The 13,330-nt window shown below is 42.5% G+C and overlaps 5 protein-coding genes across 6 annotated transcripts in view; 3 read left to right on the forward strand and 2 right to left on the reverse strand.

The window, feature by feature from the left end:
• The window catches only part of LOC105462561 (2-hydroxyacyl-CoA lyase 1), a 10,027-nt gene extending 8,485 nt beyond the window's left edge, over positions 1–1,542 (forward strand). The window contains exons 10-13 of the mRNA XM_011709252.1: positions 155–392; positions 491–598; positions 911–1,034; positions 1,116–1,542. Coding sequence (XP_011707554.1) covers positions 155–392; positions 491–598; positions 911–1,034; positions 1,116–1,211 — 566 coding nt within the window. The 3' untranslated portion in view covers positions 1,212–1,542. The remainder of the gene's footprint in view (positions 1–154; positions 393–490; positions 599–910; positions 1,035–1,115) is intronic.
• LOC105462560 lies at positions 1,540–2,247 on the reverse strand. The gene is made up of 2 exons (XM_011709250.1): positions 1,882–2,247; positions 1,540–1,791 (listed from the first exon to the last, which is right to left on the reverse strand). The coding sequence occupies exons 1-2, from the start codon at positions 1,965–1,967 to the stop codon at positions 1,590–1,592; spliced, it is 288 nt and encodes a 95-aa protein (XP_011707552.1). The 5' UTR covers positions 1,968–2,247; the 3' UTR covers positions 1,540–1,589.
• Positions 2,248–2,535: 288 nt separating this feature from the next.
• LOC105462563 (signal recognition particle subunit SRP68) lies at positions 2,536–5,760 on the forward strand. Its single transcript, XM_011709256.1, has 3 exons — positions 2,536–2,759; positions 3,351–3,688; positions 4,054–5,760. Exons 1-3 carry the CDS (start codon positions 2,669–2,671, stop codon positions 5,344–5,346), a joined length of 1,722 nt encoding a protein of 573 aa, XP_011707558.1. The 5' UTR covers positions 2,536–2,668; the 3' UTR covers positions 5,347–5,760.
• Positions 5,761–5,836: 76 nt separating this feature from the next.
• LOC105462564 (cytosolic Fe-S cluster assembly factor NUBP2 homolog) lies at positions 5,837–8,311 on the reverse strand. 2 transcript variants are annotated; one of them, XM_011709259.1, is made up of 6 exons: positions 8,061–8,311; positions 7,521–7,975; positions 7,143–7,231; positions 6,846–7,067; positions 6,319–6,472; positions 5,837–6,237 (listed from the first exon to the last, which is right to left on the reverse strand). In XM_011709259.1, the coding sequence occupies exons 2-6, from the start codon at positions 7,629–7,631 to the stop codon at positions 6,031–6,033; spliced, it is 783 nt and encodes a 260-aa protein (XP_011707561.1). In that variant the 5' UTR covers positions 7,632–7,975; positions 8,061–8,311; the 3' UTR covers positions 5,837–6,030. The 2 variants fall into 2 exon arrangements, with proteins under 2 accessions (XP_011707561.1, XP_011707559.1); XM_011709257.1 differs by having other exon boundaries at positions 7,521–7,989.
• A 131-nt stretch (positions 8,312–8,442) lies between these two features.
• Positions 8,443–11,971, forward strand: LOC105462565 (DNA ligase 1-like). The gene is made up of 5 exons (XM_011709260.1): positions 8,443–8,924; positions 9,774–10,050; positions 10,162–10,439; positions 10,512–10,767; positions 11,134–11,971. Exons 1-5 carry the CDS (start codon positions 8,727–8,729, stop codon positions 11,193–11,195), a joined length of 1,071 nt encoding a protein of 356 aa, XP_011707562.1. The 5' UTR covers positions 8,443–8,726; the 3' UTR covers positions 11,196–11,971.
• Positions 11,972–13,330: the final 1,359 nt, after the last annotated feature.

A 13,330-nucleotide genomic window follows, 5' to 3' on the forward strand; every position in this document is an offset into this window, starting at 1 on the left:
AAGAGACAGAGTTAATACTTTAACTTAATAAAAAAAAATACTTGTCTATATATTTGTACCAGTTTATTTTTATGACTTATTTAAACATAAAAGCACACTAATAGGGACAGTTACCCTAATAAAAATTTTTTCTTTCTTTTGTACACGTGCACAGATTGCATTATTTGTTCCGAGGGAGCTAACACGATGGACATCGGACGAACGATTCTCTTGAACAATTTGCCTCGCCACAGGCTAGACGCCGGTACGTTTGGCACTATGGGTGTGGGGCTCGGCTTTGCGATCGCGGCTGCCCTTTACTGCAAAGACAACGCGCCGAGAAAGAGGGTGATTTGCGTGGAAGGGGACAGCGCCTTCGGATTCTCCGGCATGGAGATCGAAACCATGTTTCGGTAACGCAATCTCGGATGGAATTGTCGAGAGAAAAGTCGCTATTTTTTTATTTGCGCGAAGAATGTAATCTCACTAACCGACCTTCCTTTCTCCGCAGTTACAAACTACCGGTGATTATTATAATTGTGAATAATAACGGTATATACGGCGGCTTCGATAACGAAACCTTCAAACAGATACAGGCGACCGGAGATCCTACGCAAGTGTACGCATCTCTTTACATAATCCCTCGATATAAAAAGTTGTATTTTAACTATTTAGATTAATTGTATTTGATTTGAAACGTAATTATAGGACTTTTAATTTCTTGATATAAAAAGTTATATTTTAAATATTTAGATTAACTTGTATTTAACTTGAAATGTAATTATAGGACTTTAAAATAATTAACTATATTTAATTTCAATTTTATTTCGAACTTGCTATTTCTATCTTTGACTTTATTATTTGTCTCAGCTGTATCGATTGCTCGCATATCCAGATATTTTTACATTGGTTATTAAACTTACGTTTTCAGGACACCTCCGTTTTCTTTGACATGTGAAACTCATTATGAGAAACTGATGGAAATGTTTGGCAAGAAGGGACATTTTTGCACTACCGTGGAGGACATTCAGCAGGCATTAAAGTTATCTCTCAAAGTAAAGCCTAAGCTCGTCGCAAAGCTAACTCTTAAAAAAAAAATCGAAGGAAAACGCCTAAATTGTAAAATGTCGTTTCAGGTGGTGGACAGTCCCAGTTTAATAAACATCATGATTGACCCGCAAGCAGATCGAAAGAAGCAGGAATTCAGTTGGTTAACAGAATCGAAATTATAGGTGTATATGCCATAGGCAGCAAAAATGCTGTCAGTAAAACTATAATTCCAACGTTTCTTTCCTCAGAAGACTATATATTTTTTACAGGTCCCTAATTAATGCGATCCGTAATTGTGCTTTACAGGCAATTAATACTGCTAAAGTAAAATATAGTATAAGCCATAGAGATAAGAATTATTTTTACACATACATAATATCTATTGGTGATTGACTCTTAGCTATACCTCTTGATAAAATTTATAAAAATGACCAAATATATATGAATTATCAAGGGATAAAAGAGTGTAAAGATATACGATGTACAGTAAAAAAAAAAAATGCTTAAAAATTATATGTCGGGCATTTATTTAGTCCATGTTTTTCTGTATAGCAGGTTCTCTAATAGTCGGGATCGAGCTCAGCAAGATTCAATTCTAACCTGTCGTTACGCTTGTTCGGCTCGCTCTCAGCGATAACCTCCGCCACGTTCATTCCCATTTCCTCAACCTTCCTGGCCAACGTTTGATTCGCCGCGTTGACTACCGTGCGCAGTTGTCCGTTTTCCTTCGTCAGTTCGTCGATCCTCTCCAGCTCCTTCTTTCTGAAAGTTGAAAACACACGCGATCCAATTATCATACCATCGGATCATCGCGCACCGTCCACGCAGGAGTAAACTGTAAAAAATTTTTACATTTTCAGACTAACGTCATTGATGGAAATTAACGTCCTTTGGATCTTTATCTCGACGTCAGTCTGTGATTCCCTATCAGATTTCATTGTGATGTTTACATAGGTTATTCATACACTTGCAATCGCTATTGTTAATCCGTTATAATTGACGATGCACGGCGAGTCGACTGCGAACCGTGTATTTCACGTATCTTCACGTATATTCGACAAAATTGACCTCTGAATCGGCGTCGTGAAGTTTCAAAACTCGATAAAAAGCAAACCGTTTTGACTTGATTCGCGCGTACGAAAGGAGGCCGCTATTTGTAAGATGCAAGAGGGTATCGATGTCTCGCCTCTCGTCGCTTCAATCACAATCGAATGTGAGGAGATTAATCGATTACGATTGGTCAACTTAAATTGGATTAATTACCCATTTCTCTACCGACGTAGAATAATTTAATCCAGGTTTAACTTACTTTGTATCTTTTTCTACTTTTAAGAATTGGAAAAGGATAAAAAAAGTAAATAAAACCGTGAAAAAAATTAAAGTTAATCTACATTGGTAGAAATGGATATTAGTCCCGAAATACAATAGGTGTGTACCCGCGTAGAAGCCTAGTGGCTACGTAGTGCCACATGCTGAAACGCTGGTGGCGGTAGTGTGGCGGAGTGAAAAAAGCCGGAGTGGTCGGCTCTTAGGCTTCTCCCGAGTTTTTCTCTGGCGAGGTATTTGCGAGCGGTCGCGAGGTGTATACTTACGTATTTTAGCATTTTTTTTCATGAAGATCAAGTGGTTTTGAAGAAGGATGGTGGTCGAAGAAAAGATGGACCTCTCGAAGGAGAATCAGACGCAGAATGGAGTGATGGGGAAAGAGCCGAGAACGTACTCCTTGGAGAGTATCCTTTCGTGAAATTGCGGGTTCCGTCGCGGTCTCTGACAGAACTGTCAGTGCCATATGCTCGTTCGTAACCTCTCGCCTGTCGCGTTATTGGAAATCTATTAAATATTTGCTAAACTTATCAAATAGATGAAGCAGCCACTTAATATAAGCGTAAAGTTTCTTAAATTTGACGTAATAGAGTAGAAAAAGATTATCTTTGCGATTCGTATGTTTAATTAACCCAATTTCAATCTCTGTGTTGCTCATATTAATTCCTGACAAAGTTAAATTTGACGTAAAAAAAATTAGCGTAAAAAAAATTATCTTGCGATTTGTATGTTCAATTTAGCCAATTTCAATCTCTGTGTTGCTCATATTAATTCCTGACAAAGTTAAATTTGACGTAAAAAAATTAGCGTAAAAAAAAAATTATCTTGCGATTCGTATGTTTAATTAACTCAATTTCAATCTCTGTGTTGCTCATATTAATTCCTGACAAAGTTAAATTTGACGTAAAAATTGCGTAAATTATCTTGCGATTTGTATGTTCAATTTAGCCAATTTCAATCTCTGTGCTTGTATCAATTCCTGACAAAGTAACGTGTAGTTTTGAAGATAATCAAGGAAGCGCAGCAGCAGCATGGGTTGAGACACGGCGATTACCAGCGGTATCGCGGCTACTGCTCGAGAAGGCTCAGAAGATTGCGGAAGGTGCTGAAGGTGCCGCAAGGCGACAGACGTCATTTCAAGAGGAGAGACGTCACCGCGGCTATGGTCAGCGAGGACAAGTTTTTGCAGGTGCCTCTGATGATGGCCGAGCGCGCGTGGAGCTACGCGATGCAGCTGCGCCAGGAGTCTAACACGGAGCCGAGGAAGAAGTTTCATTTGATATCGAGACTCAAAAAAGCGGCTGCGTACTCCTTGCAGTTGCAAGACTTGATAGAGGTATATTTTTATAAAAGAGCAGCCTTTCTGTAGGATTAGTTCTAATTTATCTACAAGATTCTTTATGTGGTATCGGCCAAGTATAAAGCACCCTCATAAATTGACGTAAACGTTCTACATCTAACGACAAATAAATTAAAAAGAAAGGTTTTGTTGAAAAATAATATTTAGTTTAAAAATAATATTTTATAACAATTTTAATATTTTGTTAATTTTTCTTTGACTTTTTCAAGAAGTACAATAAATTGACAGTGCTTTATACTTGCGGCCAAAGCTGTGTATCTTAATGTTTTAATTTTGTTTCGTTAGGTAGTTCTATGAAAGATTATATTAGTACTTCATTTGTTTATGTTTTCCCTGCCTAGAACATAAATTGCGACGCGCGTACGAAACTGGAGGCCCAGGCGTACGTAGCCTGGATGAACGGCTCCCTGCAGTTTGAGTTGCAGCTGTGGAAGCAGGCGATGGAAAACTTGAAGAAGGCGCAGGTGGTGTACGGTAATCTGGCGTCTGCGTTGCCGGAGTTGGAGCAGGTCGTGTACAAGGCGCGCGTCGAGGAATTGGCGCCCAGTCTACGATACTGCGCCTACAACATCGGCGACACGAGCGCTATGGACGATCTCATGCAGATGCGCGGGCAACTGAGCGGCGAGCTGATGGCCAGCCTGGACTCTCTGATAGCTCAGACGCGGGAGAAGCAGGCCAACGTCGAGGAGGTGACGTGGCGCGGAAGATCCTGCGGCACGGTGCCGCCGCGTGCGGCCGGTCTGATTATCGCGGACTCCAGACTGAACCAAGCTCTCGAGCGAGCCGCCACGAATCAGGCGAAGATCGATCTGCTGGAGGCGCATTTGATCGACTGCAAGGACGCCGTGTTGGCGGTGCGCGATCACTTCAAGAACGAGTTGAAGAACAAGGAGAACGACAAGTGGTCGCCGCCGCAGCACCTGATCAACTATCTGCAGTACATCCGGCTGTCGCGCACCCTGGAGCGCAATCTGACGCTGGTGAGGGCGGCGGAGGAGTCGGAGAAGGCCAAGCCGCAGGACATAGTGCGCCTGTACGAGGCGGCGTTGCATAATCTCGTCGAGATCTCGCAGCTGCAGGACGACGCGGAGTTCCTGGAGGAGCAGGAGGCGAAGACGAAGTGTTACAGGGCCTTCCGATGCTTCTACATGGCCCAGAGCCTCGCCAACCTGCACCGCTGGCGCGAGGCTATGGCCCTGTACCAGAGATCGCTGCAGCACGTCGAAGACGCGCACAAGTGCAACAAGATCCTCCCGGTCGCGCTCAAGGATGCCCTGTGCAACTTGCGAACCTCCGTGGAGGCCGCGCAGTACGCCGCTCACGCCCACAGCGTGCTGGAGGACGGTCAGGAGGAGGAGAGCGGCACCAGTAAGCTCGCCAAGAGCAAGAAACCGCTGTACGAGCGCTTGCAAGAGTACAGAGAGGACCCGGCGCTTCTCACGAAGCAGCCGAACGTCTACAAATTGCCGCCGCCGATGCGCAGCATCCCCTGCAAACCCCTGTTCTTCGATCTGGCCTTCAACATGGTCGAGTTCCCCGATCTGTCGAGCAAGATGGGCGACCAGGCTAAGAGGGGACAGGCCGGTCTCACCGGCTTTGTCAAGGGTCTCTGGGGCTGGGGGAACAAATGAATATTATATATACGATATATACAGTTTTACACGCAAAAGAATTTTAGATACATTGTACAGACAGTATTGTTATGCTGTATGTTGTTTCTGCTGTGTCTCTACAGCCATATTGGTACAAAAAGCGTTTCCACACCCGGAGAAAAACATAACGTTGGTAGCAATTATATAAGTTTATATGTAGAATTAATATATATATGTAGTTGATAAATGATGTATATAGCTGAACAAACTAATTTATAGTTGTACAGTAACTATAAAATGGTTTACTCAACCGTGTACATTAATTCTATATGTAAAACTTGTATAGGTATTACTTTTATAATTGTCACCACTGTGTCTTTCTCCGAGCGTAAATTTAACTTGCATTGAACCAATATTATTGGGGGAAAAAAAAATAAAATGGATTACTTAATATATGCCTGTTACAGATCAGGATCTTTTGCTGCCTTGTGGTAATCCCTTTCCTTTCTTACAACATATGCAAATATTATACGATAAAATAACAATTCTTTATTTATTTTTTTTGCAACTTCGTACACACTATAGTATAAAAACAATTATCTCACAGAGATACTTGTATATACAATTTCCTGTAAATAAGTCAATCTAAGATAAAGATGCCAGTAGAGCGTATCGCCCACGTGTAATCCCGGAAATCACTCTCGCGGTGCAAAATAACTGTCCTCAAGCCTCCTTACTCTTGGTGAGTTCCTCGACTAACTTTCTGAACACCTGTGCGACTTGGCTGTCGGGTAACGTCACCAGGACACTCTGTCCCTTATCCGCTAACTTGCCGACTTGTGGGTCTATGGGTACTTTAGCTAGAAACGGCACCTTCACCATCTCCGAGAGGGCTATCCCACCGCCCGAGGAGAATATATTGGTGCACTCCTGTAACAAGAGTAAGATTTATGTTAAAGCTACCTTGAACAGTTACAAATCAAAATTGTGAATGCGGGACGGAGTACTTACTGTACATGAGGGACAGACGAAGCCACTCATATTTTCAACGATGCCGATTATGTGGATGCCAGTTTTTCTGCAAAATGTCACCTCCCGCAGAACATCGTCCACTGCGACCGCCTGCGGAGTGGTCACTATAATCGCACCGTCGCATTTTACACTTCTGTAATGATTTCACTTGGTAAATGTCTTACGTAATTATACAAATATTAATTTTAATAATTTTATCACAAAATTAAACATAGTTTTATATCGTTTTATGTATCGTTCATTTATTACAACAACGACACGACTCAGGAAACAAAATTTTCTATAAAATGAGTTTGAATGTTTCATTAAAATATTGTAATATCAATTGTCAGTTTGAAACACAATTTTGGTGTAATAACTGATTGCAAAGGAATGAAAGTATATTCTTTTGATGTTTGTCTTTTTTTGTGTTTTCATTCTTTTTATGTAACTAAAAAAAATTACGATTTCTGAGTTATGTCGCAGCAAATAAGTGATATGTACAATATTATTATTCACTATTTAACCTTAAGTTCTCCATGACTGTAATGTGCTCGTCGGAGGTGCCAGGTGGTGTGTCGATGATCAGGTAATCGATATCCTGCCAAACTACATCTGTTAGAAACTGCTTGATCATGCCGTTCTTCTTAGGTCCGCGCCAGACCACACTGTCGTTCTGACTTTTAAGGAGGAAACCGATCGACATGACAGACAGTTTCTGCTCTGCATCGGCGAACACTGGTATCCACCTACCGATTTATATGACCCGTTGGCAATCGCGTAATTATTACTATGGAATTAACGTTCAAGTGATAAAGGATTACCCCTCGGAGGACTGGTGAACATCTTCCCCTTCCAAGTTCAGCAAGTAAGGCACACTGGGGCCACAAAGATCGACGTCCAAGATCCCAACCTGCAATCAACAGTTTTTTTTGCTTTTAGTTTTAATCGCTGATTAATTAAAACTAAATGCTTGACAAGCATATCTTAATTTCCATAGAGGTTAGACTGTCAGAATATTTAATAAATTATTTGGATAAGTGGATTGATCATTAACGTTCGTTTTTTGTTGCACCAGTAGTAGCGAAGCAAGTTGTACGATTTATTTTAAAAGTATATTATTTCGGAGTTCAACTGTGTCGAGGACGAGGTGTTTTAAAAATCTTTAAAAAAAAAAAAAAACTCCCAGGAGAGACACTCACCCGAAAGCCCGATTCCTTCAAAGCAAGCGCCAGCTGGGTGCTGATTGTCGACTTGCCGACGCCGCCTTTTCCCGAAAGTACCAACAGCACGTGCTTCACTCCCTCCAGCATCGTGGAAAAATTGATAATTGATCGACGAACGGGTAGGCCAAATTGGAAACGGATCCGACGCGCGATCCGCGAGTGATATCGCGACGGTTCAGCGACGGTCGCTCAGCGTCACACGAAAGCGTAAACGAGGTCACGTCAGAGCTTTCACATGACCGACGATAATCAATCACGCTCGACCATGCGTAGTGTGTAAAGCTCGTACGACGAACAATTCCGACGTTATTGTATTTCGCATATCGGAGTGTAAACATAACCCCCAACGTGACGGTGCCAGACGGGCACTACACTTGCAGCGCTTTTTATCGTCGAATTGCGCAACCATCTGTTGCAACAAGCTGCTATACCTGCAAATTGCAAACTGTGATGAAATACTTCGAAGAATTCTTGGAGAGATACAACTTAATTTCGAGTAAAAATTTGTAATGAGACCTGCATGAAATACAACGTAGATTTTTGCGAAACTGACTATACGACGTCAGGATTTCACTGTTTGATATTCTTATTTAACAATGAAAATTGTCTATCCTCTTATTGCAGCTGCCAATAGACTCATTTAAACATTTTACGTTCGAGATTTGACATTTAACTTCCAATACATTCAGATTATCTCGTTATCTATAAAAGTAATTTATTATCGAATAAACGCTTGTAAACTTTCGTATTCGAAAGATCCCGCGCGTGTCGCGCGCGACACCCGCGTGAAGTTGCCGCCGCGCGCGCGACCTGAAGGTGGTCGCGGTACGCGTCACACGAGCCGCGTCAGCGCCCGGGCCGCCCGGTGGTCGCCCGCCTGGCAGACGGTGGTTCGCCGCGCGTCCGCCAGAGCGCGCGTAGCGCATGCCGCGTTGCTGAGCGATCTGTTTCGCGCGCGCCGCGTCGTGTCAGCCGTCTGGTTCACCGCGCTGCTACGTCGTCGGTCGTCGTCGTCGTCGTGCCGTGTCGTGTCGTGTCGTCCGTCGCCGCTGTCATCGTTCGCATATCGCACGCGCGGGACACGCGCACCGGGAGTGTCTGGTCGCCTGGCGCTCATCTGGTCTCTCTTCTCCTCTCCCGCCTGCCGCGAGTAAGACGTCGTCTTCGCCGCCGCTCGCCGCCATGGATCACGTCGCCCTGCTGCTGCAGCACTCGCAATACTACGCGTACGCGATCCCCGTGGGTATCGTGCTGGTATGCGCCATTCTCGTGTTCGTCTGCGGCTTCAAGAAGGCCGAGCAGCCGCCGTTCGCGCAGCTCTCAGCGGGCTCCGACGTGGACCGCAAGAGCGGCAAGAAGCGCGGCAAGGTCCGCGAGAAGGTTAGTGGGAAAAACGACGACGGCGACGACGACAGCGTCGCGCGCGCGTCTCTCCTTCCTCGCTCTCTCTCTCTCTCTTTCTCTTTCCGTCGCTCCTTCGTGCCCCCCCTCCGCGCGCGCGCGCCCTTTTTTCCCCCCAGGAGACACGTCGCGATCGCCGCCCGCCATATGGTGGCCTCGCTCGTGGGGCGCGAGTCTCACGCACACACGCCCGCTAATCAGCTGGTCCCTCCGATCCCGAGAGGGTGGATTCGCGCGAGGTAGCTGTTTCTCCTTTTTCCCCCCTCCCATCCCTCCGTGACGTAACGCGCCACGACGGGGGTCTGTTTTCTTTGTCGGCGTGGCTCGTGGCCGTTTCCCCTCGTCACGTTCCCGGGGATATGGAGGTACTTCCCCCCCCCCCTTCCCTTCCCCTCAGCGAATTCTCGCCGCGTGTCCAGCGGCCCAGCGCTAAATAGAATCTGCTCTTTTTATCGGCGCTTTCTACACTCGCTTTTTGCCCTCTTTCTCTTTTCAAAGTTCAGTCACTTCTGCGCTTCTTGCTCAAAGTATAATTTCACACCAATGAGATGAATATGATTTGTATATTTAAGCAAATAAAATTTATAAAATTTAGGACTATCTGTTCTTAGGTATGCAACAACTAAAATGAACATATGTGACGGAAGAAAGAGTGCTCTATTTAATTTAATGTTGATTTTATGTTTAATTTTATTGACAGAAATGACACAAGTTTATTATTAATGCATTCAGTATTATTTAGGAAAATACATGCATTACATTTTTAATATCAGATAGTATGTCATTGTGGAATTTTATCGATAGCCATTTTTACTTGGTTTGTTATAGAAGGCTGCTAACGGACAAGTTGCATCCGAGAAAACAAGTCCGGCTAAAAAGACATTAGCAGCGAAAGCGGAGGCTCCCAAGAAGGCTGCCAAGGGAGACGATGTTGACGGTAAATTAAAGGAGCGTAAGCAAGAGGACAACAAGATCGTCGCTACGAAGAAGGAAAAGGAGCAGCTGTCGACTAAGGCCGGCAAGGAGAACAAAGGAGTGGAGCAGGCGAAGAACAAGAAGAACTTGAAGAATTTGTTCCAGGAGAAACCAGTGGACTTTGACGATGGTTGGTCGACTTGCATGTATTTAGCATAAATAAGATAAGACGCATTTTCTTCGTGCAGTTGTTTCGGGGCTGTTATCTGACGACGAATTAATTATTAATAATTGATAACAGGAGATTGGGAGCAGGCTTATTCGCGCAAGGATAAGAAGAACAAGAAGAAGGAGGAGGAGTCCCCTTCGAAGAAGAACAAGAAGGCCTCGAAGAAGGCCGATTTGATAAACGAAGCCAAGCAGAAGGAGCAGGAGAAGCCCGAGGTGAAGGACAAGATCGCTAAGGAGACCGAAAACAAGGAGCTCAAGGAGAAGGAGAAGAAGGAAGTGATCCTTACGTCTATCTCGGACGAGGAGATAGGTAAGGCCAAGGAGCCGCCGAAGGAAGAGCAGAGCAAGGTAAACCCTCGTTTTACGTAACGTTAGAATCTCTCGGCTGGCAATCCATGAACGAGACATTCGATTTTGTAGATCGAGAAGGTCGAGAAGGTCGAGAAGGTCGAGAAGGAAGAGAAGAAATCCGGTAAATCGAAGAAGAATAAGAAAACTACTGAAGGCGAGAGCACGCCCGCCTCGGTGCCGTCCACACCAAAGACCGATAACAAGCCCGTCGCGGAGGAGCAGCAGACGAAGCCGGCGAGTGTGCCGGAAAAAGTGGCCAACAATGTGGAGGAGAATCAAGTGGAAGAGAGTAAGGAGAAGATTGCCGTGTTCGACGAATTAGGAGGTACGTTGCATTAATGAGAAAGTTACGAGTTACAAGACAACTCCGTTTATCTCTATTCATACGAACGAGTCTGTGCTCAGTTCCGAATATACGGATTCACAGCTGAATTGTTATCCGAAGCTGAGTATGTGTTCGGTTTTACACACGGACGTGCCCGACTTCGGTTTTCCGAGAAAGTTCGCGTCTATTATCGAAACCGACAATAAGTACCGGTAGAGGGGAGAGCTAATGAGCCTCTATTATCCGAGAACCGTTCGGTTATCGGAACTGTGTGCCCCGGCTGTGTTCCGGATAAGCGGAGTTCTACTGCTTCTACTTTTATTTACGAATTGTCTAATATATTATTCTTCTTCACTTGTGTTCCAGACGTCTGGACAGAGGCGAAACCTCAGAAAAAGAGTAAAAAAAAGGCTCGTAAAGATAACTGAGGATGATTACGCGTAATGCTAATGATATTGCTCCCCGCGAAGGGGGACAGAGTGAGAATTCCGTTCGGTCCAAAGGGCGTTTGTCGCTTTCGGCAAATCCAGGTGTGTTTCAAGTGACACTCTCGCTGCTTCATCATCTGACCAAATCGTTCCTTTTTTTCCCCTTGTACATAATACCAATCGAACCTAGGTTTATTCAATTGCGATTTTTTTTGAGTTGTCACGACTTCGAGATCGCGTGAAAACGCCACGTATAGTACGAAGATTTTTTTTTTGTACGTTTCTCATTTCTTTTGTATAGTCCACCACTGTCTTGCATTTAATAAGAGTGGCATAAGTCATAGTTTTCACATTTTACCAAGGCAATTCTTCTAGGACGCGTTAGATTTTCTTAGGTACTTTTTACGTCCGTTAATTAGGATATTGATTTGTATAATTATAGGTCTATATAGTGGATCTGTATGATAAAAGTTTTATAATGTGGTTACGAATGGTACTTATGCCATTTACATTTTACGTCTTTACGAATAATATTTTGCATAAAGAATATTTTGTATAACCATTACTACGATTAAGAATGACAATTTTCCGTGCGCGTTATTATATCTCGCTGTTACTTAAAGCGCCGGTTCTTCTCATCGACACTTCTCGCATCGCGCTGTATAAACGGTTGAAAGGCAAACATAGAAAGTACGCGTCTCACGATAATATTCATAACGCAGGACAATCTTTGGAGGCGATAAACTTATATTGCTGATGTGTAGAATGGATTCTAATAAAAAAAAAAGAAAAAAAAATCATATTTTTCTACGCACGATTAGTCGCGCTTAGTGACTGATTATTTTCCGCTTTAAACTTGTTTGAGGAAATTTATCTTGTATAATAGTAATTAGCGCATTTCCATATTTATGTACATCAGCAATGTAAGTTTTATGAAAGAGTATATAGATAACATTACGTAAATTCTACGTGGCAGTAGAAGTCATACGAATGTGATAACGATGATTAACTTAAATAGATTCTGATTTATGCTCTGCATTGCACGCACTACGTGCAACAGAATATGTATATATACATGTTGAAATTGAGAGACAAAATCTACGTTGATGGTATATCCTGCAGTGATTCACGGATAACGATTTGTTAATTATTTGACGCTGTTGTACTTCGTGCCAGTGGAAATTTCACTGTAACTTTGAGCAGATAAAAATTTATTCTCGGTAGAAAGGGGGAAAGTGACCTAATATTTTTGCAAACGTAGGTGTTTGTACCTATATGAATATTATTAGGTACGAAGAGAAATATTGATTTTTTTGTTGACTACTTTCAAGAAGTGAAAAGTATATATTTTTATTTTCATCGTATTACATCATGATAGCTAAATAGTTTTACTTGCAAACGTGAACGGAGTGCTAGCATATTGTTTTCATGCATTTTTGACTACAGTTACGTTACTGTAATTAAGACATGGAAAATATTACTATAACAATTAGATACAATAATTAATAGATCTCATAATCTTGCGTCTTCTGTTTTATAGAGAAAGAGATACGAGAATGACCAAAACGATATTTTTGAATGATTTTTTGTGCAATTGAATTTTTCTGGTTAAATTAAATATTATCTTGCAAACAATGTTTTCTTAAATATTTATCGTCACGCGAATAATCGAACAGCAACTGACAAGACGATCAAATGCACCAAAACTATGTTTATGAACTAGTTTATGAACAAACTCAGCCGTTCATCTCTCATGCAGGAAGGATAATAGATCAATTTCTTAATCACATTAAAAATAACAAAAGGATTCTACCGTGTATGCTTTATTAACATTGCTGTCAGAGTATGTTAACAATAACTCTATCGCTATTAGGTGCTAAGCTCTGTAAGGCGAGCGCTGCACACGTACACAAGAATGTTATACATTGGAGATATCGGGGAATTTAGATTTCTCAGAGAATGTCCTAGCTTATATTTTATCAGAAACAGAGAAAGAATGAATATATATATATATATATATATATATATAGAGCGATATTATAGTATTTAAAATTCGTTTGAAAAGATGTGGAAATTTATGATTGCGGCAATGAAACCGAAGCTACGTAAGTACATTGATTAAGCATCAGCATTTC

Source organism: Wasmannia auropunctata, unplaced genomic scaffold, assembly GCF_000956235.1.
Source record: "Wasmannia auropunctata unplaced genomic scaffold, wasmannia.A_1.0 LD336097.1, whole genome shotgun sequence".
Classification (NCBI taxonomy): domain Eukaryota; kingdom Metazoa; phylum Arthropoda; class Insecta; order Hymenoptera; family Formicidae; genus Wasmannia; species Wasmannia auropunctata.

Coding starts and splice junctions, on each gene's coding strand:
- LOC105462564 (XM_011709259.1), bottom strand. CDS start 7,631: ATGCTGGAGGGAGTGAAGCACGTGCTGTTGGTACTTTCGGGAAAAGGC. Junction 7,232..7,520: donor TGAAGGAATCGGGCTTTCGG/GTGAGTGTCTCT, acceptor TGTTGATTGCAG/GTTGGGATCTTGGACGTCGA. Junction 6,473..6,845: donor ACAGTCATGGAGAACTTAAG/GTTAAATAGTGA, acceptor AAATCATTACAG/AAGTGTAAAATGCGACGGTG.
- LOC105462565 (XM_011709260.1), top strand. CDS start 8,727: ATGGATCACGTCGCCCTGCTGCTGCAGCACTCGCAATACTACGCGTAC. Junction 8,925..9,773: donor GCGGCAAGGTCCGCGAGAAG/GTTAGTGGGAAA, acceptor GGTTTGTTATAG/AAGGCTGCTAACGGACAAGT. Junction 10,051..10,161: donor ACCAGTGGACTTTGACGATG/GTTGGTCGACTT, acceptor AATTGATAACAG/GAGATTGGGAGCAGGCTTAT.
- LOC105462563 (XM_011709256.1), top strand. CDS start 2,669: ATGGTGGTCGAAGAAAAGATGGACCTCTCGAAGGAGAATCAGACGCAG. Junction 2,760..3,350: donor GAGAACGTACTCCTTGGAGA/GTATCCTTTCGT, acceptor AGTAACGTGTAG/TTTTGAAGATAATCAAGGAA. Junction 3,689..4,053: donor AGTTGCAAGACTTGATAGAG/GTATATTTTTAT, acceptor TTCCCTGCCTAG/AACATAAATTGCGACGCGCG.
- LOC105462560 (XM_011709250.1), bottom strand. CDS start 1,967: ATGAAATCTGATAGGGAATCACAGACTGACGTCGAGATAAAGATCCAA. Junction 1,792..1,881: donor AATGACGTTAGTCTGAAAAT/GTAAAAATTTTT, acceptor TTCAACTTTCAG/AAAGAAGGAGCTGGAGAGGA.